This window comes from Crinia signifera, chromosome 11, assembly GCF_055691185.1.
Source record: "Crinia signifera chromosome 11, ASM5569118v1, whole genome shotgun sequence".
Taxonomy (NCBI): Eukaryota; Metazoa; Chordata; class Amphibia; order Anura; family Myobatrachidae; genus Crinia; species Crinia signifera.
This window is the reverse complement of record NC_139227.1, coordinates 76897867-76925003: the sequence shown is the minus strand read 5'-3', so window position 1 is coordinate 76925003 and position 27137 is coordinate 76897867. Positions and strand designations below refer to the sequence as shown.

The 27137-nt window shown below is 44.7% G+C and overlaps 1 protein-coding gene and 1 pseudogene across 1 annotated transcript in view; both read left to right on the top strand.

Moving 5' to 3' along the window:
* The window catches only part of LOC146045969 (solute carrier family 22 member 6-A-like), a 63717-nt gene that overhangs the window by 13591 nt on the left and 22989 nt on the right, over nt 1–27137 (top strand). The window contains exons 5-6 of the mRNA XM_083165119.1: nt 482–597; nt 7417–7631. Coding sequence (XP_083021245.1) covers nt 482–597; nt 7417–7631 — 331 coding nt within the window. The remainder of the gene's footprint in view (nt 1–481; nt 598–7416; nt 7632–27137) is intronic.
* On the top strand, nt 24961–25167 carry LOC146046492 (U2 spliceosomal RNA; annotated as a pseudogene).

The window sequence follows — 27137 nt, the reverse complement described above, 5'->3', positions numbered from 1 at the left end:
CTACTATGCCAGTGTCAGCACCTTTAAGGTGCCCATGCACGGTGCGATGTGTGCTAGGTGCGCTTTGTACTGGATCACATCGCATGTAGTTCAAATCACATGCGATACGCTACAACAGTGTGCGATTTTAACTAGATGTGATCTAGTACAGAAAGTACTGGCTGCACATACTTCTTTGGCTTACTGTATGATCTACAAGGGAGCGTGCATTGCATTGCTAGCCAAAATAAACATGGTGCAATGTGAACTACACACGATGCGTTTTGGACTAAAAAATTCAAACCGCATCCAAGAATCGCACCATGTGTAGGCACTATTAGTGTTCAGCAGTTATTAGGTTATTCTTTCAGTATCAGAAGGATCACTTTTATTTGTACATATCTGCTAACTCTAACAAGAAAGGATGCCTCATCTGTATGTGGTCAGGGAAGTTATCTTTTATCACTTGACACTGAACAGTCATTTTTATTTGCTTTTGCAGATGTTGAAGCTTGAGACCCAGAAAAACTCCTCTACAGCGACTTCCAAACCGACACCTCTTGACTTATTCCGTACCCCTGCCATGCGTAATATGACCATCAGGCTTTCTCTGTCATGGTGATAAACGTTTGTCCTTTAGCATATACTGGGGGAAATTTACTAAGCAAAATACGGTAGGAATTGGCGTATTCATATTCAGTCGTATTCGGGCACGTATTAGTATTTTTTTTAATTTACTAATGTAAAATAACGTTAGTATTTTGTATTTTACGACCGTAACAACCTGTTGTGTTCGTATTTTTACAAAAATACAAATGAATACGCCATCGAAAGAATACGCATTAAATTTTACATTACTCCAATGTAATTTTGAAATTTACTATTAAGTCGTATATCAAAGTACGAACGTATATTAGGCGTATTCTAGTACAAGTTGTATAAAAATACTGAAAAAAATACACCTTAAATTGCAGGTGTATTTCACAAAATCATACTTTTAACATGTGTATACTAGGCGTATTCTAGTATAAGCTGTATTAAAATACACCAATTAAAATACAACTCCATACCACATGAAAGAATATGAATCTCAAATATACGACACTTTTGTAAATTACAGTATGCTCCGGAATACGAATGTGTAAATGAAATGCTCCACTGATAACAGTCGTATTCAGTCGTATACATAAAACGAATACGACTGAGAAATAGTCGTATTCTTAGTAAATTTTGCCCACTGTATCTTACCACAATGGATTCTCTTTATCCTGCTTTTCTGACCTTTCCTCCTGTGTTAGGAATCATATTTCGGTTGGAAATGAACACAAAAAAGCATGTTCATGTGAAAACAAAGGGCAGTATTCAATTACCAGTGATCATTGAAACCAATTCCCCCAAAGCAGCCCCTGTGAGTGTGTGTGTGTATGTGTGTGTGTGTGTGAGTGTGTGTGTGGGGGGGCGGATTACCAAATTGTATAGCTCAAAACAAATACATGAGAAAATTTTGGGAAAATCACAAAAAACATCAGTTTGTCGCACCTGATGTTTCCTCCGGGACAATTGAATACTGGTCTAAGGGCCTCATTCAGAGTGAATTGTAGTTTAGCGAGGAGTCACTAAACTACAACTCTTGGCACGCTGGGAATTTTGGGGGTGATTCAGGGTCATACGCTATTTCCCGAATTGGGTCTGTGGACACAGGCCGAGGTGTTCTTAAAGGGGTGAGAAGGGGGCGGGCAAGGGGCTATCTCTTGATAATGACAAGCATTTCCTGGGCATCCACATGCAAATGCAGGCGTGTTGAAGTCTACTCGGGTCACATGATGTCAGCGTCTGCCCCGAATTCAGTCATGTCCAAGGTAAAGTCCAGACCGACTTTTACTTGCGAAGGGGTAAAAAAAAAACTTGATGGTCGGCGACCATCAAATAAATTTGTCACCGGTCGGCAATGGGGGGCAGGCGTTCACTCGCCCAGCGGGTGCTGTTTACCCGCTCTATAGTCAGTGAATATATGCTGCCTAGCGAGTAGGTCTGAATCAGGCCCTTTTTTCTTATTTGTTGTTAATTTTTGTTTTATTAACTCCGTAAGCCTTGTACAAAGAATATGGTCATACCACATGAGAAGAGTAGATATGTATTATAGTAGGATGACTGGAACTACTAGCATGTAATTGGGGAACATAAGTGCTAAACTGTGTGGTATGCATAGTTTGGGGATGTATGCCCAATCCTGGTCTACATGGGGTCTTAAAAGCCTCAATCATAACTGATTGGTGGTCTAGTAAAGGTGCAAAACAATGGAGAAACCTACTATAAATAGATTAGAGAAAGGTGTAGGCTTCACGTGCTGGTAACTAAGTTTCCAAAGGTACTCAGGACTGTGCTCAGGATTCGCAAAACTACATCCCACTCTGAATCCGGTCGGATATACGGTGATATGACCTATGACATCACTCCACCATGCAATTTATGCGCAATTAGCCTGGGCTGCAATTAGGAAGAGCCCAGCAATGGCCAGGCCATGCTAAAGGGGAGATGCTCTGAAGTTTTTGGTACCTGGTGCTTGTGCTCCACCTAAACCATCCTCGCTACACCTCTGATTATACAGTCCCTTATGTTATGTTTGTGAGGGAAAACGGGTGAATAATCAGAAAGATCAGCTAAGGAAAGAATTGTATCCAAAATGAGTGGTTTGCAGGTGTACTACTGTAAAACCACCATGGAAATAAAAGATGTCGGGCACTCTGTAATAAATGATATATAAATAAGTAACTTTGTATTAGCATACAGTACATATAACAGGGAATTGTGTGCAAACAGGGGCGTAGGGTGAGTCTGGCTCTAGTGCAGCACGAAATCCAGGAGCCAAAATCGATAGAAGGCAATGTGAAGTGCCAGCACTAGCCACTCAGCAGAGGATGCGACTGCATACCCTGTGGCGGTCACACTGCATGAAAGGTAGCATGAAGCTCCATCCCAAACCCCTTTGGAAAACATAATCGGCAGCAGGGATTGAGAAGGGGGTGGAGCTACATGAAGCAGAGGGGTGGAGCTATACAAGACAGAGAATGCGGAGCTACAGGGGAGCAGGGCTGAAGAATGTAAGGAGAAGATGAGCTGCCAGCCAGCCTTAGGTAAATAAAGTGTGTGTGAAAGAGAGAGTACTACTGCCGGCAACTGTGGGTGCTCTATATAAGCTGCGTTGGCAACTGTGGGTGTAATGTATAAGCAGCGCTACTAATGTGGGCAATTACAGTATGGTCATTATGTGTAAGCGGCTTTACTACTGTGAGCAACATTATGTATACATATTATGACCCCCGCGACCCCCCCTCCTGCGTTTCGTTGACACCAAATTTAACAGCCTCTGAGATCGGCGGCCATGCGGGATGCTAGACCGAGGTTTTTTAAAGGAACAATCATTTACAAAGCATGGTTTTGCCTTATAAATGACTGCCCCTTTAAAAACACCTCCAAGTTTGGCCACCGAACTCGAAGGCTATTTTGGTACAGTTGGAGGGTATGGAATAACTCTATTCTGTGATATGTAGACTGCGATATATAGGTTATCAGTTGAGAAATCTCTGATGAAACTATCTGTTAAATTGACAGACCAGGAAACAAGCTCTCTCTCTAGAGCAGTGTTTTTCAACCACTGTGCCGTGTCACACTAGTGTGCCTTGATCTGTTCTCACGTGTGCCCCCAGATCTAGAGATGCCCAAACCAGTTTACAGCCACCACCAGTTCAACTGTTATTTATTGGTCTCTTCTTTTCATGTAAAGGGCCAATGTATTTTATTTTTGTTACCTGTGGGGACTAGTGGGATTGTTTTTTTATATGGGGGCCAATAGGTTTTTTTTTTCCTGTGGGTGCCAACGTGTTTTTCCCTGTGGGGATCTCATGGTGTGCCTTGGCAATTTTAAAATCTTATTTAGTGCGCCGTAAGGTAAAAAGGTTGAAAATCACTGCTCCAGAGGAAGGACTTTTATTGATCTCAGAAATAGAACCCACAAGTCCTGTAATCTCTCCGCACAAGGAACTCTAAAAAATATCTAAAAAATGTAGTCTCATAATACAAGGCGTGTTCTTTGCAAGAACCTACTTCGCTCATTCTACCTTCTTCCCTCTGCTGTGCAAACCTCGGCATGCAGTCAGCAGATCGAATCAATTATTTATCGTGAATAGAGAATTTTGACAACGGAATTGTGCGGAGACTATGCCATGTACTCTGTACTGGGACATACGATCTCCTTATTTACTAAAGGCCCCTGTTCTATGCAAAGTTCATACTGTACTGGGGTCGGGCCTGGGGGTACAGAGCTGAACTGTGGTACGGAGCTCATTGCAAAGATCAGTGTTTCTATTTTTTTTTCTGTTTTGTATATTAATAATGTATGTCATATATTATTTACATTATACACATTTAAGCATTGGCTCAATTTGGATAGAACCGCTTCAATATATTTCTAATTATGCAGATGCAAATGGAGGTTAACCCCTTGAGGGTTTTTGTCAAAATAGGTGTGAAAATTGCCATATAATGACCTGTAATGCTTATCTTCCATAGGAAATAGAATCTTTTTTTACACAACATTTTTTATTTGAATTTATGTAACAAATGTGAGTGACGTTGGCATTTTTAGCTGATGTTTTAAGCATCTTTCACAGAGATGTTGGCACTCAAAGGGTTACACCCTGGAGCTAGTGTGTGTGTGTGTGTGTGTGTGTGTGTTTATTGGGGGGCGGGGCATGAAGCACAGCTAAATATTAATTTTCTTATCTTTATATTGTGAAATAAAAAATGTAAGATATGTAAATTGAGATGAAAATTAAATCCTGACCTGTTCTTCATGATATCACTATAAATTAATATCAAGTGTTAACAATATCAATGCTGTATGTATAGAGACGAGAAATCTAATTTGGAGCATATATACAGTATGTATATATCTACAGGGCGATTTTTCAGCAGGCTCCAGCAGGAACTGAGGCCCTTATTCTAGTTCACACTTTCTGACAAAATATTTCTTAGATGGACAAAACCATGTGCACTGCAGGTGAGGCAGGTGTTACTTGTGCAGAGATAATTAGATTTGGGTGGGGTTTTACACCTTCCTCACCTGCAGTGCACATGGTTTTATAATAAATATTTTGTCAGAAAGAGTGAACTAGAATAGGAGCCTCAGTTCCTGCTGGAGCCTACTGAAAAATAGCCCTGTATATATATATATATATATATATATATATATATATATATATATATATATATATATATATACAGGGCTATTTTTCAGTATATATATATATATACAATCTGTTTGGCGGTGCGGCACTCCCAGTGCGTATCGATGTAGGCGATGAGCTGGTGCCCGCCGAGATGTAGCCTGTAGGAGACAGGCTGTGTATATGCGTAGTGGCGGCGGCACTCAGTCAAAAAGAAGAGACAGGAGACCTGATAACTTCCAACGTTTCGAAGCGCAGCGGCTTCTTTATCAAGGTGCAAAAAACAACGTTGTTTTTTGCACCTTGATAAAGAAGCCGCTGCGCTTCGAAACGTTGGAAGTTATCAGGTCTCCTGTCTCTTCTTTTTGACTGAGTGCCGCCGCCACTACGCATATATATATATATATATATATATATATACTGTATATGTAGATATATATCTATATATATTTGTAGGTAATGGCACTCAAACCAGGCTCGTATGGGTCAGCTTGCCCGGGTGCTGAGCTGGGAGATGTCTCCAATATAGAACAGTGCGGCAGAGTGACAGCACTCACAGGTCTCTCATCAACAGAAGATACAATACACAGACACGGCGGTCTTTTAGTTAAGCAACGTTTCGTGCTTTATTGCACGTCCTCAGGAGCCTGAGGACGTGCAATAAAGCACGAAACGTTGCTTAACTAAAAGACCGCCGTGTCTGTGTATTGTATCTTCTGTTGATGAGAGACCTGTGAGTGCTGACACCCTGCCGCACTGTTCTATATCTATATATATATAGATATATATCTATATATATATCTATATAGATAAATAGATTGATCGATAGATATACTGTACCAAGAAGAAATAAGAAAAATAAATCTAATGATGCTGTGCCCTTACCCCACAATTATTGCTGCTAGTAAGGCACCAACGATTTTTATCTTATGCCATCGTATCGATCTGATCGCATCGCATAGCATGCGACCCGATCGCATGCTATGCGATGTGATCAGACCCGATTTTTAATTGTACAGCCACCCTGATGGGCGATTAATATGTTAAATGCACCCCATTGTTAATGCCACCCCCACTATAAACGCCAACCCGAAGCGTGGCGAGCGCAGCGTGCCCGTGAGGGGCGGTGGTACATGTCCTCCAACCTTTTCCACGTCGGTGTGGAGTTGATATTATATAGTGTGGCGAGCGCAGCGAGCCACCGAGCCCGAAGCGTGGCGAGCGCAGCGTGCCCCTCGAGGGGACGCGGATTACTTCACATGTATTCCGCGTCAGCTCGCCGCGCTTCGGGTTCGGTGGCTCACTGCGCTCGCCACACTATCTAAAGTCAACTCCACGCTGACATGGATAGTGGGGGTATGAAAAGGTCGGAGGACGCGTACCGCCGCCCCTCGCGGGCTCGCTGCGCTCGCCACGCTTCGGGTTGGCATTGATAGTGGGGGTGACGTTAACAATGGGGGTGCATTTAACATAGTAATCACCCATCAGGGTGGCTGTACAGGGTGTCTGTTCTGATCGCATGCCATTGTAATGCCATTGTTATGCGATGCAACGCGATATTAAAATTGTACAGTGAGGGTCTTAGGACCCGAAAATCGGGTCCCATCGCATACCTTAATTAGTGGTATGCGATGGCATACGATGGGCGCCGTGCTAGGAAACAAGTACCATACCTTTTACCAAAGACTTTTGCTTTTTAGACCTGTATTCCACTAAAATAAGCATTATTAATTATATTACACCATTGTCATATCAATACATACTGTACCTGCATCATCCATATATGATTTTGACTTTATTTGCATGTACTGTTACACAGTAATTAGAAGATTAAAACTGAAATAGGCAGGAGATTATGGTGTGGCTGAGATACTTTTTATATTGTAGTGAGTGCACGCCTGATTGGCGGTGTTAGACAGACCCAATGGTGGTGTTAGTCATTCCCAATAGGTGGTGCTAGGCACACCCCTTTGACAGTGCACTGGGTTGGGCTGGGGAGAGCGACTGCTGCAGCAGCAGTCTCTTTTCTCACTCCCGTCAACCCCTCTTGGCGCCACAGTGTCTGAGTGTCATGGGAGTGTAGTTATACTGTACTTTTGTGCTATTGTAAGTCGTGCGAGCATTATAGGGAAGGAAAGCCTGCATCTGCATTCTTGTTGATAAAGTTTGTTGCAAGTTTTGTCACTTCTGGCTTTATTTTGTCACACTCCAGGTTCTCCGGTAGTTTCTGCTTCTTTGCCCTTGCTATGGATGTGCAGCGGTTTGGGCTCAGCATATATCTTGTACAAGTGGTATTTGGCTGCGTAGAGCTCCCAATGAGAGTCCTGAGTACAGTTATGGCCTCTTACGTTGGTAGACGTTTCTCTGTTGCCTTTTTCCTTATTTGTTCCGGGGTCCTAATACTCTGCAGTTTGGCACTTCCTACAGGTAGGTGACATGCACTTATTTTATTTCTGCTCACTATATCTATAGTAGCCCTGATTTTATGATAATTTGTTTGTTGTGAACTCTGACGCTTAGAAAACCTGGGTGAAGGTGGCAAGTCTCCCCAGGATTGGTCCCTGCTTGGCTGTCAAAAGTCTTAGTGCCCTGAAATGAGAGTGGTTACTTACAGCATACTTAAGGAAATAGAATAGATCAACGCAGATAGGCGTGAGTAGGAGGACCAAGAGAAAGGTGCAATTGCCATCATTCTTCTTAGATACAAAATGGTGATAAAATAATTATTTCTCATAGTTCTGGATTCATTTATAAAGTAAAGGCACATCTGGTGTATTATGGAACACAAGTAAATAGCTGCTGAGTTGTCCTATGATACACAAAGGTAGAACTAGCCATAAAGACAGTACACCATGCAACAGTACACCAGTTTCAACTGTCAATCATAGTATATGACCAGATGTTTAATTGATTCATTCATACATCCAGCATATATATGCTCAACAATGGCTTTACCTTTCCTGACTCTGCCTATGGCAGTTCTCCTTTTCCTCCTTCATAAGCTCCAAAATCCAAACACTTTATGTGGCAGGGAAACCCCCCCCCAACTGTCTTCTAGTATTTAAAGGCCAACCTCTAGGGGTGGTAGAGGACACCCTAATATGAAACTCTTTTATTTGGCCTTGCACTATTCTCAGGACAGCCTCTTAGCTTGATACTGAGTCCAACTATATAAACTCCCCAGACTTGTCCTCCCTATGGACCTACAAAAAAATTCCTCTTCCCACACTTATTGACCGTTTACTCTGTTAAATGTTCCGCTACCATTCCTATATCCTTTCTTACTCCCATATGGAATAATCCGGATTTCCCACCAGGGTTACTGTTGCGGGCGAAGCCACGTGGTACTAGGTGGCGCTATTGCTCTTGCCCAGTAGTCCTTAAAGGACAGAATTGGAGTCAGACTAGGACACAAAGCAAGGACCAGACAGACTAGACAGACAATGAACAAAAAAACACTACTGTGTGCGACTGACTCCACTGCGGCAGATGGTGCACACTAGTGTCAATGTACTGCAGATGTTAGCACAGGTACAGGGTAGTTGACCGCAATGGTCGAGGTGTAGTGTAATGGTTGTTGATAGCTTCTGTGTAGAGGAACTAAACTGGATACTGGCAACAGACTGTACTGTGGAGCTGCACAATTGCGATACACAGACATACAGAGCCAAACTGCGGGAATAGCTGTAACAATCAGCTAATACCAGTAACACACTGACAGACAAACAACTGGCTACAGAAATTGCAAGAACGGAATAGATGTTAAAGTGACTATGGAGCAGTTACGGTTTACAGACAGGATACGGGTATAATCCCAGGATACAAACAGAAGCTCCAATGGAGCAAGTACTGGGAAAAACAGGACCAAGCACAGCAAAGGCACATTAAGGGTTAAGCAAACTCTGGGAAAAAGATCCAAGTAGGTGAACACAGGGCTAGACATTATCAGGGTATACAGGCAAGGACTAAGTCATGATACAGGATAACACAGGCTTGGTCAATATGAAACTAGACAGGACAAAGGTTTGTCAGGATATAACCAGCATTGAGTCTAGGGCAGGCTGGGTAATATAGGGAGCATGTCCCAATCGGGATGGCTGGGAAAGGATAAGCCTCCTGATAAACAGATTACCTGCAGCTGGATAACCGGACACATAGAGGTAATGGCCTAATTATGTAGAAGCTGAGACTGAACAGGCCACTCACATGAGTCAGGCTGCAGTTACACAGACATGCCAGAGGTGGTTTGTAACAGTTACATGCTACTCACATGAAACCCTGGTATTATGTGTCTCTTAAATTCCCTGTTGACTTCAATTCAGGTAGGCTTTTTCTTTCTTTTACAGCTGCAATATCCTGCTTAGTCCCTCAACTCATTTTAATACTTCAGATACAGCATTTTTTAAGATCCCTACCACAGACTCTTTATTATCTTACGCAAAAAAAAAAAAAAAAGATGTAGAGGCGTTGGGTTCTTGTTCGTCCGAATGTGTTTCAGTTTTAATAGTCTCACATGAGGAGTATCATACAAAGGATGAAAAGAAAAAAAGGATATGTTAGAATGAGAGTAGCTGATTCAAGGAAGAAAGGAAGGGGTTTCCCAAATAGGATATCGTGCCCTCACTCACACAAAGTGAAGTGTATACAAGCTCGTCAAGGTATGTTTATCAAACTTTGGGCCACCTCTGTGTCTTTAAGTGATAGGGTAGATGGTAGTCAATGCATACTGTCTCTCATGTGTACAGTCAGGGATACTCCTATAAAGGTATCTTTGTTATTCAAATCCTGATGATGTCATGGGGTCGAGGGTTGACTCCCCGATATAGTGTTGAGTAAAAAAAGAGAAAATTTATTTTTTTTCTCATTAAAAATGATTTTAATTTAAAAGCATGGGTGCTTTGTGTGGGTATCAAAGATGGTGAAAGATGACAATACCTGAGAGTGGTGTATGGCCATCCACCACTAGGCCAGGCAGTCACTAGATGCAACGAAACAGGTAGCACAGTCCCTCTTCACCGACGCATTTCGACAGACTAGCTGTTTTTTTCAAGGTTGGAGAGTGACTGTGATAAGTAGAGGTATTTATATGGTGGTCATTAATCAAAAATACACTCCCACATTGGGGAGGGGATTGGGCCGGAAATGTAGGCAAAAGGGTCAAAACCTCAAAAATACAGTCAATACTGGGTTCATTCCTAAATTAATATATAGATAATGTGGCGTGACAGAAATAGTAAAATGCGCAGCACTTTGTATCAAGCAGAAAACGTCTTTTGAGCCGAAATTCCGTGACCAGGAAGTGGCGGGTGACACGCATTTGGAGTGCATACGTCACTTCCTCCGCTCCTGTCTAGTACTGGAAGGCACAATTCCGGGAGCTAGTAAGTGGTGGGTGACACGTGCTTGAAGCGCAAACGTCACTACCGCTACTTCTCCTATAGCAGGGGGAATAAGGAAGCGGCGAGTGACACACAAACATCACTTCCACCGCTTTAATAATAAGGAAACAGATATGTAAATGCAGCTGGGTGGACCACATATTGAAGCACTGAGAACGTCACTCCAAGTGACGAACGGCATAATTACTTATTATGATTTGGTCACATATTTTTATATGGTACAGGTACATAATAGCAATATATAAAATAATTCACAACAAAGATAACTGACCATGTATAAATACCTAAACTTGTACAAGAAGTATAACAAATTTTAAAAATACAAGTTTAAGAAATACAATTTAAAAGTACAATTTATAAAAACCACTTGAGCTCAAAATCGGAGTTTAATCCATGAGGTGATAGGCTATTGAGGTCATAGATCCACCTCATCTCTTTTTGTACAAGATGTTTATCTCTGGTATTATGTCTCCAATTTTTTTTTATTTGCCCCAGGCCCCAAAAACCAATAATGTTGTTAGTGGAGCTCTGGTGGTGTAATTTAAAGTGCATGGAGAAAAGGTGGTCGGTAAATTCCCTTTTTATATATGTTCCGACCAACGCACTTTTAGTGCTCTAGTGGTTTTGCCTATATATAATTTATGACATGAACACATAATGGCATAAATAGAATATCGAGAATTACAGGTAAGAAACTGGTTAATTTTAAAATTATGATTATTAAGAAAAAGTTCTGTAGTCTTTCTGTCTGTGGTAGAACAGGTTCTGCACATTGGGCAGTCCCCACACCTATAAAAGCCTTTATTTCTAATAGTCCCTCCAATTGGTTTATTCATAAATGCACTAGACCAGGGCTGGGCAACACCGGCCCTCCAGATGTTAATGAACTACACATCCCAGGATGCCTTGCATCAGTTTCAGCATGGCCACATAGCAAAACTAATGCAAAGCATCCTGGGATGTGTAGTTCATTAACATCTGGAGGGCCGGTGTTGCCCAGCTCTGCACTAGACACTACTTTGTCCTTAAGAGTTTGTGCTCTATGATATATGAAGTGCGGTGTACTTGGTAAAATGTTATTTAGAGTGGGATCTTTAATAAGAGTTTCCAATTTCTTTGGAAAATGCGCTCTACATATTTATGATGACTGGAATATTGTAATATAATCGGGATGTTCAAGTTCAGGTTTTTTGTTCCTGTTTTAAACTTAGGTACTAGTAAATCCTCCCTAGGTAGATTTTCTACCTCCTCCAATGCTTTGTATAGCAACCTATTATTATAACCTTTATTTAAAAACTTTTTTTTTATTATTGAAGTGCTATGATCGTAAGATTCTTTCTTTGAGCAGTTCCTTTTGAGGCGGAAAACTGGCTTTTTGGTACATTAGTGAGCCACCGTTTCAAATTGTTACTCTCGGGATCAATAAAAGTATTTGAGTCAGAAGGTTTGATAAAAATGGAGGTTTTGAGACAGTTATTTTCCACATGAATCTTTATATCTAAGAAATTAACCATTTCTTTGCTGAAATTAAAAGTCAATTTGATGTTAAGAGCATTAGAATTTAAAAAAAGTAAAAAATGTATTTTAAATAGATTCCAAATAAAAAGAATATCATCAATATATCTCCATTATTGGACCAGGTTGGCCCCCCATTCAGGACCACGCCATACCATTTTGTCTTCCCAGCGTGCCATGAAGGTATTAGCATAGCTGGGGCAAACCTGGTCCCCATTGCTGTACCAAACTCTTGATTAAAAAAAGAGCCATCAAAATTAAAATAATTGTTGTGTAGAATAAAATGAATAACTTCTAGAATACAATTCTGAAGGTTGGGTTCCATATCAGTAGTAATTAAAGTTTCTCTAATCGCTTCAAGACCATCATTATGGTTGATAATGGTATATAATGAGGTAACGTCAGCTGTTACCAAATAAAATGTTTCTTCCCATTTTACCTCACTAATTTTATTAGGGTATCTTTAGTGTCATGAAGATATGATTTATTACTGATATCAAGAGGTTGCAGATGGTGGTCAATGAAATGGGACAAATTTGATGTTATAGAATTGGTTCCAGCGATACACAAGATAGAGCAGATTTTCTTTTAAACAAAGAATATTCGGTCCCTGTAATTTATTTATTGCCGAAAATCCATAAGAGTCTAATTGATCCACCTGGCCGTCCCATTATCGCTGGAACCAATTCTATAACATCAAATTTGTCCCATTTCATTGACCACCAGGTTTGCCCCCAGCTATGCTAATACCTTCATGGCACGCTGGGAAGACAAAATGGTATGGCGTGGTCATGAATGGGGGGCCAACCTGGTCCAATGGAGGAAATATATTGATGATATTCTTTTTATTTGGAATGGTGACAACTATTTTAAATACATTTTGTACTTTTTTTTAAATTCTAATGCTCTTAACATCAAATTTACTTTTAATATCAGCAAAAGAAATGGTTAATTTCTTAGATCTTAACATTCATGTGGAAAATAACTGTGTAGAAACCTCCATTTTTATCAAACCTTCTGACTCAAACACTTTTATTGATCCCAAGAGTAACCATTTGAAACGGTGGCTCACTAATGTACCCAAAAGCCAGTTTATCCGCCTCAAAAGGAACTGCTCAAAGAAAGAATCTTACGATTAGAGCACTTCAATAATGAAAAAAAAGTTTTTAAATATAGGTTATAATAATAGGTTGCTAGACAAAGCATTGGAGGAGGTAGAAAATCTACCTCGGGACAAATTTACTAGTACCTAACTCTAAAACAGGAACAAAAATATTACAATATTTCAGTCATCATCAATATGTAGAGCGCATTTTCCAAAGAAATTGGAAACTCTTATTAAAGGATCCCACTCTAAATAACATTTTACCAAGAACACCGCACTTCATATATCGTAGAGCACAAACTCTTAAGGACAAAGTAGTGTCTAGTGCAGTGGTTCCCAAACTGTGTGCCGTGGCTCCCTGGGGTGCCTCGGGACACTTGCAGGGGTGCCCCAGGTTGGTGGTCCAGGACCAATTCAATTTATTTATGGTTAATTATTTATGGGCAAAACCAGTGCTGGAGGCTGCCAATCATAAAATGTGTACAAACAGAATTAAATCCTGCCCATTAGCACATAACTGACCCTAAGAATCGCATATAAACCCAATCTAATTCATTGTTTTTGGGCCATGGGGTGCCGCGAAAAAATTCTGATAGGCTAGGGTGCCGTGATTCAAAAAAGTTTGGGAACCCCTGGTCTAGTGCATTTATGAATAAACCTATTGGAGGGACTATTAGAAATAAAGGCTTTTATAGGTGTGGGGACTGCCCAATGTGCAGAACCTGTTTTACCACAGACAGAAAAACTACAGAACTTTTTCTTAATAATTTAATTTTAAAATTAACCAGTTTCTTACCTGTAATTCTCGATATTCTATTTATGCCATTATGTGTTCATGTCATAAATTATATATAGGCAAAACCACTAGAGCACTAAAAGTGCGTTGGTCGGAACATATAAGGAATATAAAAAGGGAATTTACCGACCACCCTTTCTCCATGCACTTTAAATTACACCACCATAGCTCCACTAACAACATTATTGGTTTTTAGGGCCTGGGGCAAATTAAAGAAAATTGGAGATATAATACCAGAGATAAACATCTTGCACAAAAAGAGATGAGGTGGATCTATGAACTCAATAGCCTATCACCTCATGGATTAAACTGCAATTTTGAGCTTAAGTGGTTTTTATAAATTCTACTTTTAAATTGTATTTTTTAAATTTGTTATACTTCTTGTACAAGTTTAGGTATTTATACGTGGTCAGTTATCTTTATTGTTAATTATTTTATATAGTGTTATTATGTACCTGTACAATATAAAAATATGTGGCCCAATCATAATAAGTAATTATGCCGTACGTCACTTGGAGTGACGTTCTCAGTGCTTCAATATGCGGTCCACCCAGCTGCATTTAAATATTTGTTTCCTTATTATTGATGCGGCAGAAGTGACGTTTGCGTGTAACCCGCTGCTTCCTTATTCCCCCTGCTATAGGAGAAGTAGCGGTAGTGACGTTTGCGCTTCAAGCGAGTGTCACTGTCACACGTAGCCGCGACGGAGCACGGCGGGTACAGTACTCACCCGTCCGCGCCCGCCGCCGGCTAGCGTGTGCAGGTCCCAGGCTGCGGCGTGCGAGTAGGGGCAGCTCCAGGTAGGGATGGCAGCAGGGGAGGCCGGCGTCGCCATCTTGGTTGAGGGCAGGAGACAGATTGGCCCAGAGTGGAGGTTCCCTCCTCTTCCTGCGCTGTCAGCCAATGGCAGCCGCCCCCTGGGGATATAGGGGATCTGCCTAGGCTGTTCAGTGTCAGTGCAATGAGTCTTTGGAGTCATTCACAACTCCTAGCTGTTTCCTGGATCCTGGCTCTTTCTCTCCTGACTCTGGTGCCTTGCTCCCTGCATCTTTCTACAAGGAAGTTTTCTCCTGACACCAATGCTGCAAGTCCTACCTAGTGCTTGTTCCTGCTTGTGTCCCAGAATTACCCTGCTCAGCTTTCCGCTGTCCTTCTTCATTCAACTCATTCATTCCATCATCTTTCAGTCATCCGGATCCATTTCTTCTATCATCAAATCAACCTCTTTCCGGATCTTCCTCTATGTACTCTGGCTCATCAAGTATACGTTTCCAGATTTACCTGCCCGTTATTAGTATTGTGCTGGACTCTATTTAAGTTATCCAACTGTCACTTAAAGAAGTATTTGAGTGAAGTTTATCATTTATGAAATCCGTTATTAAACCGGCACGTTTCAATCCTACTCCTCCTGGTCCGTCTCCAGTTCCTGTGCACCACACGACTCCATCCAGCCCTTTAGCCGTGACAGTTTGCACTGACCCGATGGAATCGGGTGAAGCACAGGCCTCCATGACGGATGTTCTTCAAGGCATCATGGCTCGCTTGGAACAAGTAGAGGCTACCCAGCGTCAAGTGGCTCAATTCCTCCAGACCTTGTCACCACCTCAGGCGGCTCCCTCAGTTTCGGCAGCACCTACCTCCGGAGCTTCGGCCTCTGCTGCTTCTCCGGGGCCAGCTGCTCCTCACCATCTGCAGCTGTCAACCCCCAGTAAATATGACGGGTCCCCAAGGGGGTGTCGAGGATTCCTGAATCAATGTGACGTCCATTTTACCCTCCAGCCTTCCAATTTCCCCTCTCCCAAGACTCGGGTGGCTTACATCGTGTCCCTACTGGCGGGCCCAGCCCTGGAGTGGGTGTCCCCCCTCTGGGAGCGTGCGGATCCCATCCTCAACAACTATGAAGAATTTGTGGCTTCCTTCCGTCGCATCTTCGACGAGCCTGGCAGAGTGTCCTCCGCAGCCACGGAGATCCTAAGAATTCGTCAGGGCAGTCGCCCAGTGGGACAATATGTTGTGCAATTTCAAACCCTGGCTTCCGAACTCAGATGGAACGAAGAGGCTCTCGTCTCTGCCTTCTGGAACGGCCTAGCCGGCCGCATCAAGGACGAGTTAGCAACTCGCGATTCTCCTTCCACCCTGGCTGAACTCATTTCATTATGTAACAAGGTCGATCTGCGACTCCAAGAACGCCAACTTGAGAGGAATCGCTCTGATCGCCTTCGCCCTCGATTCCCTTCCAATGTCGCACCCGCTTCCAGACCAACCCCGCCTCCTGCGGTGTCAACAGATGAGCCCATGCAAATCAACCGCTCTCGTCTTTCTCTCGAAGAGAAGTCCCGAAGACGGCGAGAGAATCTGTGCATGTACTGTGGCTCCTCAGCTCACCTGTTGGCTTCCTGCCCGCTGCGGCCGGGAAACGACCGCTCCTAATCTCCACGAGGGAGGTCCGATTAGGAGTCTTGCTTCCATCTCCCTCTTCTTCTGATTCCACCATTCCGGTTACCCTTGTGTGTCCCCAAGGGAGAAAAAGAGTTCAGGCCCTATTGGACTCTGGGGCAGCGGGAAATTTCCTTTCGTCTTCTTTTGTCACCCAACATGCCCTGCCGGTGCAACCCCTGGATCATTCGCTGGTCCTCACTGCAGTGGATGGGAGTCGAATTCGTAGTGGACAAATCACCCATCAGACCACCCCGGTGACACTGCTCATAGGAGCTCTACATCAAGAGACCCTCGAATTCTTCATTCTTCCACAGTCCTCACATCCAATGGTCCTGGGCCTTCCCTGGCTCTCTAAACATAACCCACACATCGATTGGACCAATATGGAGGTCAAGGCCTGGGGAACAGATTGCCAGTCTACCTGCATTCCTCAGATTCTTCCGGTCTACCAGACCCATCCACAACATGAGGATAACTGTCCTTCATCCTCTTCAGCTCCACCCTTGTCTATACCCGCACCATACCGTTCATTTACAGATGTCTTCAGTAAAGGAGGTGCCGACACCCTGCCTCCTCACCGTCCTTGGGACTGCCCGATAGAACTGGTGGCCGGGAAATTCCCTCCTCGTGGCCGCATCTATCCTCTGTCGCTACCCGAGACTGAGGCCATGTCCTCGTACATTCAAGAGAACTTAAACAAAGGTTTCATTCGACCATCTACTTCTCCGGCCGGGGCCGGGTTTTTCTTTGTGAAAAAGAAGGATGGCGGTCTACGGCCATGTATCGACTATAGGGGCCTGAACGACATCACCATTAAAAACCGCTATCCCTTACCCCTTATCGCAGAACTATTCGACAAGATCAGAGGGGCGGCAATCTTTACTAAATTGGACCTGCGAGGGGCCTACAATTTGATCCGGATCCGTCCAGGTGACGAGTGGAAGACGGCTTTTAATACGCGCGACGGTCACTATGAATACCTGGTGATGCCCTTCGGCCTTTGTAACGCCCCCGCCGTCTTCCAACAGTTTGTAAATGATATCTTTCGGGACTTGCTGTACCACTCCATCGTAGTCTATCTAGACGATATACTCATCTTCTCTCCAAATCTTCAACTTCACAGACAGACAGTGTTCGAAGTCCTACGACGTCTTCGCCAAAATCAACTGTTCTGTAAGTTGGAGAAGTGCGTTTTTGAGGTCACGTCCATTCCATTCTTGGGTCACATTCTCTCCGCCACTGGGATAGAGATGGACCCAGAGAAGGTGAGAGCCATCCAAGACTGGGCAGCCCCCACAACGCTCAAAGGAATTCAGAGATTCCTAGGGTTCTCAAACTATTACCGGCGATTTATCCGGAACTTCTCTACTATCGCTGCTCCCCTCACTGCTCTCACTTGCAAAGGAGCTGATCCAAGCCGATGGTCGCCCGAAGCATCCTCTGCCTTCCAGCAGTTAAAAAGAGCATTCGTGACGGCACCAATCCTCCTCCAACCAGACCTCGACAGGCCCTTCATTCTCGAGGTGGACGCATCCTCGGAAGGGATCGGGGCCATCTTGTCACAAAAAGGTGAGGATCAAGAATTACACCCTTGTGCCTTCCTCTCCAAAAAATTCCTTCCGGCAGAGAGGAATTACCCCATCGGGGAACAGGAGTTGCTTGCAGTCAAGGCTGCGTTAGAGGAGTGGCGATACCTTCTGGAGGGGGCCCGGCATAAGATCACCGTGTATTCAGACCACAAAAATCTGTCCTTTCTTAAACAGGCTCAGTGCCTTACTGCCCGCCAAGCCCGTTGGGCGATGTTTTTTGAACGCTTTGATTTCCAAATTAAATTCCGACCTGGAACCACGAATACTAAGGCGGACGCTCTATCCCGCTCCTTTGAGACGACTTCTGACCTAGAGACACCTCCTCGTCCAATCCTCGATCCGGTGGTCTTCGCCCAAGTAACCATACAGCCATCTCCTCCTCCAGGTAAAACGTTTGTTCCCCCCGAACTCCGCAAGAAAATATTGACATGGGCACATTCTTCCCGCTTCGCAGGGCACGCAGGAGCACAAAAGACCTTGATGTTCCTGTCACATTCTTATTGGTGGCCAACCATCCGCCACGACGTAACCAACTTCGTCGCCTCTTGTGTGAGATGTGCTCAGCATAAGGTGCCCAGAACAACTCCCGCTGGTCCTCTCCGCCCTCTAACCATTCCCACAGAACCATGGACCCATCTGTCAATGGACTTCATTTGTGAACTACCTCCCTCAAAAGGTCATACTGCAATCTGGGTAGTGGTTGACCGATTCTCTAAAATGGTCCATTTTTTCCCACTAAAAGGTCTCCCCTCTGCTCCAGTACTGGCCCAGCTGTTTATCTCAACCATTTTTAAACTCCACGGACTGCCCAAAGAGATTGTATCCGACCGCGGAGTACAGTTCGTTGCAAAGTTCTGGAGAGCTCTCTGTGCCGCGGTACAGGTCAAACTCAAGTTTTCCACTGCCTTTCACCCCCAGACCAACGGCCAGACAGAACGGGTGAATCAAGACTTGGAGGCCTTTATCCGACTGTTTGTCTCGTCTTCCCAAGATGACTGGGTGGATCTTCTCCCGTGGGCAGAATATATGCATAACAACTCCTATCACTCTTCCTCCGGAACCACTCCCTTCTTTACAGTATTCGGCAAACATCCACGGTCTCCGGATTTCTCAGAATTATCCTCTTCCGAAGTTCCTGCAGCAACCACTTCATTACAACGCTTTGCTAAAATCTGGTCAGAAGTCCACACCGCTCTTCTTAAATCTTCCGCCCGATACAAGAGGATGGCAGACAGAAAAAGAAGGGCAGCGCCCCGATTGAAAGTCGGAGACCGGGTATGGCTGTCTACCCGCCATATACGCCTCCGTCTGCCCTCTATGAAGCTGGCTCCTCGGTTCATTGGGCCATACCCTATCATCCAAGTCATTAATCCGGTCGCTTATAGACTTCAACTTCCTCCTTCCCTAAGGATTTCGAATTCCTTCCATGTGTCCCTCCTCAAGCCTTTAAGGTTGAACTCTTATCAAAATAGGATTCCCAAACCGCCCAAGATTAACTCCGAGAGTGGGGCTGAATTCGAGGTAAGACGCATTATAGACTCTCGCTGCCGCAAATCTCGTACCCAGTATCTGGTGGAATGGGTTGGGTTTGGTCCCGAAGAGAACTCTTGGGTGGATTCCATTGATCTTCACGCTCCGAAGCTGATAAAGCAATTTCTTCAGAGAAATCCTCACAAGGCCCATAGGCGCCCTGGGGTCACCCTGAAAAGGGGGGGTACTGTCACACGTAGCCGCGACGGAGCACGGCGGGTACAGTACTCACCCGTCCGCGCCCGCCGCCGGCTAGCGTGTGCAGGTCCCAGGCTGCGGCGTGCGAGTAGGGGCAGCTCCAGGTAGGGATGGCAGCAGGGGAGGCCGGCGTCGCCATCTTGGTTGAGGGCAGGAGACAGATTGGCCCAGAGTGGAGGTTCCCTCCTCTTCCTGCGCTGTCAGCCAATGGCAGCCGCCCCCTGGAGATATAGGGGATCTGCCTAGGCTGTTCAGTGTCAGTGCAATGAGTCTTTGGAGTCATTCACAACTCCTAGCTGTTTCCTGGATCCTGGCTCTTTCTCTCCTGACTCTGGTGCCTTGCTCCCTGCATCTTTCTACAAGGAAGTTTTCTCCTGACACCAATGCTGCAAGTCCTACCTAGTGCTTGTTCCTGCTTGTGTCCCAGAATTACCCTGCTCAGCTTTCCGCTGTCCTTCTTCATTCAACTCATTCATTCCATCATCTTTCAGTCATCCGGATCCATTTCTTCTATCATCAAATCAACCTCTTTCCGGATCTTCCTCTATGTACTCTGGCTCATCAAGTATACGTTTCCAGATTTACCTGCCCGTTATTAGTATTGTGCTGGACTCTATTTAAGTTATCCAACTGTCACTTAAAGAAGTATTTGAGTGAAGTTTATCATTTATGAAATCCGTTATTAAACCGGCACGTTTCAATCCTACTCCTCCTGGTCCGTCTCCAGTTCCTGTGCACCACACGACTCCATCCAGCCCTTTAGCCGTGACAGTCACCTCTCCACTTACTAGCTCCCGGAATTGTGCCTTCCAGTACTAGACAGGAACGGCGGAAGTGGCATATGCGCTCCAAATGCATGTCACCTGCCGCTTCCTGGTCACAGACTTTCGGCTCAAAAGCCGTTTTCTGCTTAATACAAAGTGCCGCGCATTTTACTATTTCTGTCACGCCACATTATCTACATATTAATTTAGGAATTAACCCAGTATTGACTGTATTTATGAGATTTTGACACTTTTGCTTACATTTCCGCCCCAATCCCCTCCCCAATGTGGGAGTGTATTCTTGATTAATGACCACCGTTATAAATACCTCTACTTATCACAGTCACTCTCCAACCTTGAAAAAGATAGCTAGTCTGTCGAAACACTTTGGTGGAGAGGGACTGTGTTACCTGTTTTCTTGCATCTAGTGACTGCCTGGCCTAGCGGTGGATGGCCATACACCACTCTCTCAGGTATTGTCATCTTTCACCATCTTTGATGCCCACTCGTGTATTTGCACAAAGTACCCATGCTTTTATATTAAAATCATTTTTATTGATAAAAAAATAAATTTTCTCTTTTTTTACTCAACACTATATCGGGGAGTGAGTCAATCCTCAGCCCCATGACATCATCAGCATTTGAATAACAAAGATACCTTTATAGGAGTATCTCTGACTGTACACATGTGAGTACGGTATGCATTGACTACCATCAACCCTATCACTTAAAGACACCGAGGTGGCCCAAAGTTTGATAAAGATACCTTGATGAGCTTGTATACACTGTCAGTTGCGGCCTCCAGCTCATTGACCTGTCCTGTCCTTGAATCTTTTTGGACACTTATGCATATGCTTCTGGATAATGTACTTGGCCATTCCATACCAAAAGATGCGTGGATCTATATTCTCAGTTACCTTCCTTTGGTTCTCTTTGACCGTAAAACACAAATCTGACATATACAGTAGCTGACATGGAAATTATTACTTATTATTTCTATGACAGAGGCCATGGGCCCCATGGCTAACTTCAAAAGGCACCCCTTTGCCTTTGCTTCCTGCACCAATGGACTCATAATGCAATGAGTCAACATGCTTTACCTGCTACTACTTCTCCTTGTCTAACTTTTCCTGATTGCTGATTTCGTTTTTTCTTGCCAATCTTTTTCCATCTTACCTGGTATCTTGTTTTCCCTAGTGTTCTCTTCCGCACATCTAATGCTGTTTTCCTATTGTCCTGTTTGCCCTTGTAGAAGAATAGAATAGAATCAACTTTATTGGCCATGTATGCTTGCGCACACTAGCAATTTTTTTGGATTACAGTGCAGCATCAGCAGGGATGAAGGGGGGGAGGACATTACATACGTTACATTAAGACATTACCACTGGAGCCCTCGTGCAGCTTCCCCTCACCTCTCCATCCGATGGTCGCCGGGAGCCTGGATGCCGCATTACCGGTGTCTGTGTGGGGCCGGACAACTACTGTCTCTGGAGCTCCATGGACACAGTGTGCATCCACCGCCGACACCAACAGGATTCTATGTGTAGGCTTTGGGGAAAAAAATGACTGCACTAGATTAGAAAATGCTTTTTTTCTTTTCTATTTTTTGTTGTCATGGTATAAGCAGTTTAAGCACATACAGTAGTACTGTATGTGTAGGGAGAATATGGTAGATCAACAAGGCCAACCAGTTTAAAACTAGGCAACCTATCGCATTATGGGCCTTATTCAGAGTTGATCGCTGATGTGCGAACTGACATGGTTCCAGTGTTTGGAGGTGAATGTACGCAGGCTTGCCCTAGCATTTTAATGTAGGGTTTGTGACATTAGCGCCAGCCTCGTTCAGCCTGTCTCTGTCAGACTTACTCACATTTGCACAGGCTGGCAAAACCTTTTGATGGTTTGTGAATTGCGTATGGATGTGCTGGTGGATAGTGAATACTGATCCATTTGCAATTCACTTGAAAATTTGTAGGGGGAGGATTACTTTCTGTCTGGGCAGCAGCTATCTACTCACAGTCAGCTGCAACTTTGCAGATGAGCGATCTTGCCTGAATCAGGCCCTACATGAGGTATCTTTATATTTATTTGCACAAAATGGGAGAGATCAGAGCTTTAGATCAGGCATGTCCAAAGTCAGGCCCGGGGGCCAATTGCGGCCCGTGCTGTCATTTCAAGCGGCCCGCAGTCTCCAGCTGGAAGGAGACATACAATGAATGGAGGCACTGATGGACATTAAGAGAAGGGGGCCAGGCTGGGGGACAGAGTGAATGGGTGCAGAGTGGGGAACATACAGTGAAGGAGGGGCAGGCTGCGGGACATACAGTGAATGGGGACAGAGTGGGGTACATAGTGAATGGGAGTCATACAGTGAAGGAGGGTCAGGCTTGGAGACATACAATGAATGGAGGCACTGATGGACATTAAGAGAAGGAGGGCAGGCTGGGGGACAGAGTGAATGGGTGCAGAGTGGGGGACATACAGTGAATGGGGGACATACAGTGAAGGGGTTCAGGCTGGGGGACATACAGTGAATGGGGGCAGGCAGGGGAATATACAGTGAAGGGGCAGGCTGGGGGACATACAATGAATGGGGGGCAGGCTGGGGGACATAAAGTGAATTGAGGCAGAGTGGTGGACCATTCTGATGTGATTAATGATTCAAAGAATGTCAGGCTGAATGGTCGGCCCCCACACATTTACACTTCACCAAATCTGGCCCTCGTCGCAAAAAGTTTGGACACCCCTGCTTTAGATCCTTCTCATTTGTCAGAAAAACAAATGGTGTATAGTTTCATTTGTTCTCTAGTGATCAATAACTACTAAGGACACATTGTTTGAAAGAGGAGACAAACACAGTTTGATAGAGGGAACTCAACTCCGGGTTATAGCGTATTTGTAGGTGAAAGTGATGGGAATATGGAAGGAGAATATATCAAAGTTCAAAAAGAAAAAAAAGATGCAGCATTTAAAGTATGTATGTCACAGCACTGAACCCCGTGTGATTGGTGACGGTAGAGAAGATAAGTTAGTGGGGACACCCTTTTCTGCAGTTATACGGTATATGCAGAAACCCCTGTCTGCCGCAGTGAACAAGTTAAGGTACAAACAAAGGGCAGACACCAACTGCATTGCCAAACACTTGATTGATTTATCTGTAATTAAAATGCTTATAGGATTAAAAAAGAACATGCTTATCTCAGAGACCAGCTGGAGAATAACACCACTGGAGGTCCACTGGATAGGAATAACAACAATCCATGTGCATTCCAATAGACACAGCATGGGAAGCCACCCTACATGTTTTGTCTGAATGACATCATCAAGCACTCCTATTAAGAAGGAACAGAAATGTAGAGACTGGAGTAGATGTATGAATCAATGATAAGAGAGGAGAAGTGAGAAAGTGCCTGACTGCTAAGTTACAGTTTCAATAGGGACAGTTAGGAGCTGATTGGCTGTTAATAAAGTACCAGGCACTTTACCACTTCTCCTCCCTTATCACTGCTTCATACATCCACCCCACAGTGCCTTCCAGTGTGGCATTAGTGAAATACAGTTCAATAAAATAAGTAGCGAGCAGCTATCCTTGTCCCCCCCCCCCAAAAAAAAAAAATCAAAGCATGTTCGGAGGTTAGCAACATTCAGTACCCCCGACATTTAAAATGGAGGTTTATGAACGGGGTTGGGATCGTTTGGTCTACAGCAAGTTGGTCGACAAGCAATAGGTCGACATGGGGAAAGGTCGACATGGTTCTAGGTCAATATGGGCCAAGGTCGACATGTGTTTAGGTCCGCTGGTCAATAGGTTGACAGGGTCTAGGTCGACAGTCAAAAGGTTGACATGGTGTTTTTTCTGTGTTATTTTTTACTCCCTTGTCGAAACAGTCGTCGAGGGCACAGTTTCCAGTGCAACGCATCCCCTCGCATAGCTCGCTTCGCTCGCCATGCTTCGGGCACGGTGCCTTGCTGTGTTCGGCACACTATTTTATTCTCCCACCATGTGGATGGTAGGGCATGAAATACCGCCTGTTGGCACATGTCAGCTCAAAAAACAGTGAAAAACCCATGTCGACCTTTTGATCTAGACCAGGCATGTCCAACGTTGGCCCTCCAGATGTTGTGAAACTACACATCCCAGTATGCTTTGCAATAGTTTTAGCACTCTCTAATAGCAAAACTGTGACAAAGCATGCTGGGATGTGTAGTCTCACATCATCTGGAGGGCCAACGTTGGACAAGCCTGATCTAGACCTTGTCAACCTAATGCTTGTGTGTACCTAAACTCATGTTGATCTTGACCAATATCAACCTGGAACCATGTCAACCTATCCACATGTCGACCTAATGCTTGTCGACCCACTTGCTGTAGACCCAATGACCGTATCCCTATGAATGTAGGTTATTGGTACAATATATTAGCATCTTCTCTGCCTTTTGGCTAAGATCAAGTGTAGTATCTGTTCTTATCAGTGGGTATGGACTGGCCTCTGGCAGAGAATAGAGAAAGGCTGGACTGAGTAGCTGCTCTGATGGGCGGAGGGTGTGGGACCCCTTTTTTTTGCCTGGGAGTGGTGAAAAGTCTGGCTGAGTACCTTCACCTCTGCCAGTGGTAGGAGGTGTTGTTTCCATAAACCCACTGGTGAGAGGGGGGGAGAAACACTGGGCCTAGTAGTTTGGCTCTCTTGACGGGGTTCGTAGCCCCCGAAGGATGAGACAGCGAAAGGCTCAGTCTAGTATCCATTCCCAAGAAGCGGAGAAAGGCTGGGACTGAGTAGATGGCTCCTGTTCCAGAGGTTCGTAGCCTCTGATGGGGAGACCGCGAAAGGCCCAGCTTAGTACCTTAACCTTGGGATCGGAGAAACACTGAGACTGAGTAGACTGCTCTTTTGAGGGGGTCGCAGCCCCTAAGGGAGTCAGTCGAAAAGCCCAGTGGAGTACCCATTCCCATGCCAGGGGCTGGAAAGTGCCCTACGATGGGAGCAGAGAAACCTTGGTCGGACGCTGATCGGTCGGTTGCTTGGAGTCCGAGGCTGCACTGTGCCCCCGGGGAAACTCGGGGGGTGCCGAACATGCATGGGTGATCCCAATATCACCATGCACTAGTAAGCACTTGCACTGCGCACTTCCCCTTCAGGCGGCGCTTCACATTCTTACCTCGTCCTTTTGGATGGGGTAGGACAATTTTTCACACCCCCACTCCCGGCCTTCTGGCTGAGGTATATTGAGGTATCTTTATTATTTATTTCTCTTCCCCTCTCACGTTTGTCACTTTTCACGTTCCTTGTTTTTTTTGTAGTTCGTCACGTTTTTTGGGTAGTGTGGTCGACCCTCTCGGGCCTTTCATTTCCCCAATGTGCCGAAGCTCTCGCCTATTGGGGAGAGCTTCGGTCCCCCGAGGACGACCCCGAGCCGCAAGGCGGAGGGAAGTCTACTGAGGGTCTCTCCAAACCTTCGGGTGCGGAGGACCCACCGTCCTAACCCTTCCGGGGGTTGAGGAATGAGGATCTCTCTAAGCTTCGGGGAAGAGGACCCACCGTTCCCTATTTTCCCCTCTTATGGTTGAGAGGGGCTAGGGAAAAAACGGGGCCCGTCTCCTTCGGGAGATGGCCCACTTCGATCGCACTGCCCCCTTTGCACGTGTTTAGGCACAGAACTGGTGGTAGGGAGCACACCTCGGGCTCCTGAGTTTTTTTAAACTCATATTAGCATCTTTAGATTAAAATAGCTATAATACCTATTGGCATAATTCTGAAAATATTTAATGCAACCTTTAGAGGTTTACAAGAATAAGCGAGAGGGGAGAATAACGCATCAATATGCAGGTCTGTAAAGTTAATTGTGGTTTCCGGAAGAAGAGAAGTTTGTCACTAGTTCTCCATTAGAGCCAGATGTATCAAGCTTCAAAAAGTGGAGAGTGATAAACAACCATCCAATCGGCTCCTACCTATCATAATTCTCTTTCGTCCATCCTGGTGACACAGCTTGACCTTGGGATGTAGGAGGGTCCGCCAGGAGCCAGGCACCTATGCTAACATCTTTGAGAGGAATGCTCCAGCATTCCCCAGTTTCGTTTTAGATGCCCACCGGAGTGGGTGTCATGCTGACAAGGCTGCGGTAGGCAGCCGTGTTGAGAGTAGCTAGTGTTTATTTTTTTATTAATATTCACATTAGTTAGTGCAGGTATACAGTGGGAAACTTCTAGCAGAAGTTTTTTTCCACTGAAAACGCAACAGAGGCTGTCAGAAGCGCGTCCTGTCAGCTCTCTGTGTGCTGAGAGACGCTTTTTGCCCTCTCTGCACAGCGCTCTGACTCACTCTTTTGTGCTCCTGGGCCCTGGGGAATTTCCTGATGTGGCTCCCCGGCTAGGAGGGGATCTTGGGGGATGGACTCCCCTGCGATGGCGCCGCCATTTTGATGGGTTTTCACTTTTCAGGCAGAAATCCTATTATAGGAGTTGATGCCTGTGACAGAAGCCCAGTGTTGCTTGGCGCTTCCAAGTGGTCCCTGAGCGGAAGGGAGTCCCTGAAAGAGAGAGGAAATACTTATTGGGAGCGGCTGTAAGGGAAGGCGCCAAAGACGTGTCCCTCCCCGCTAA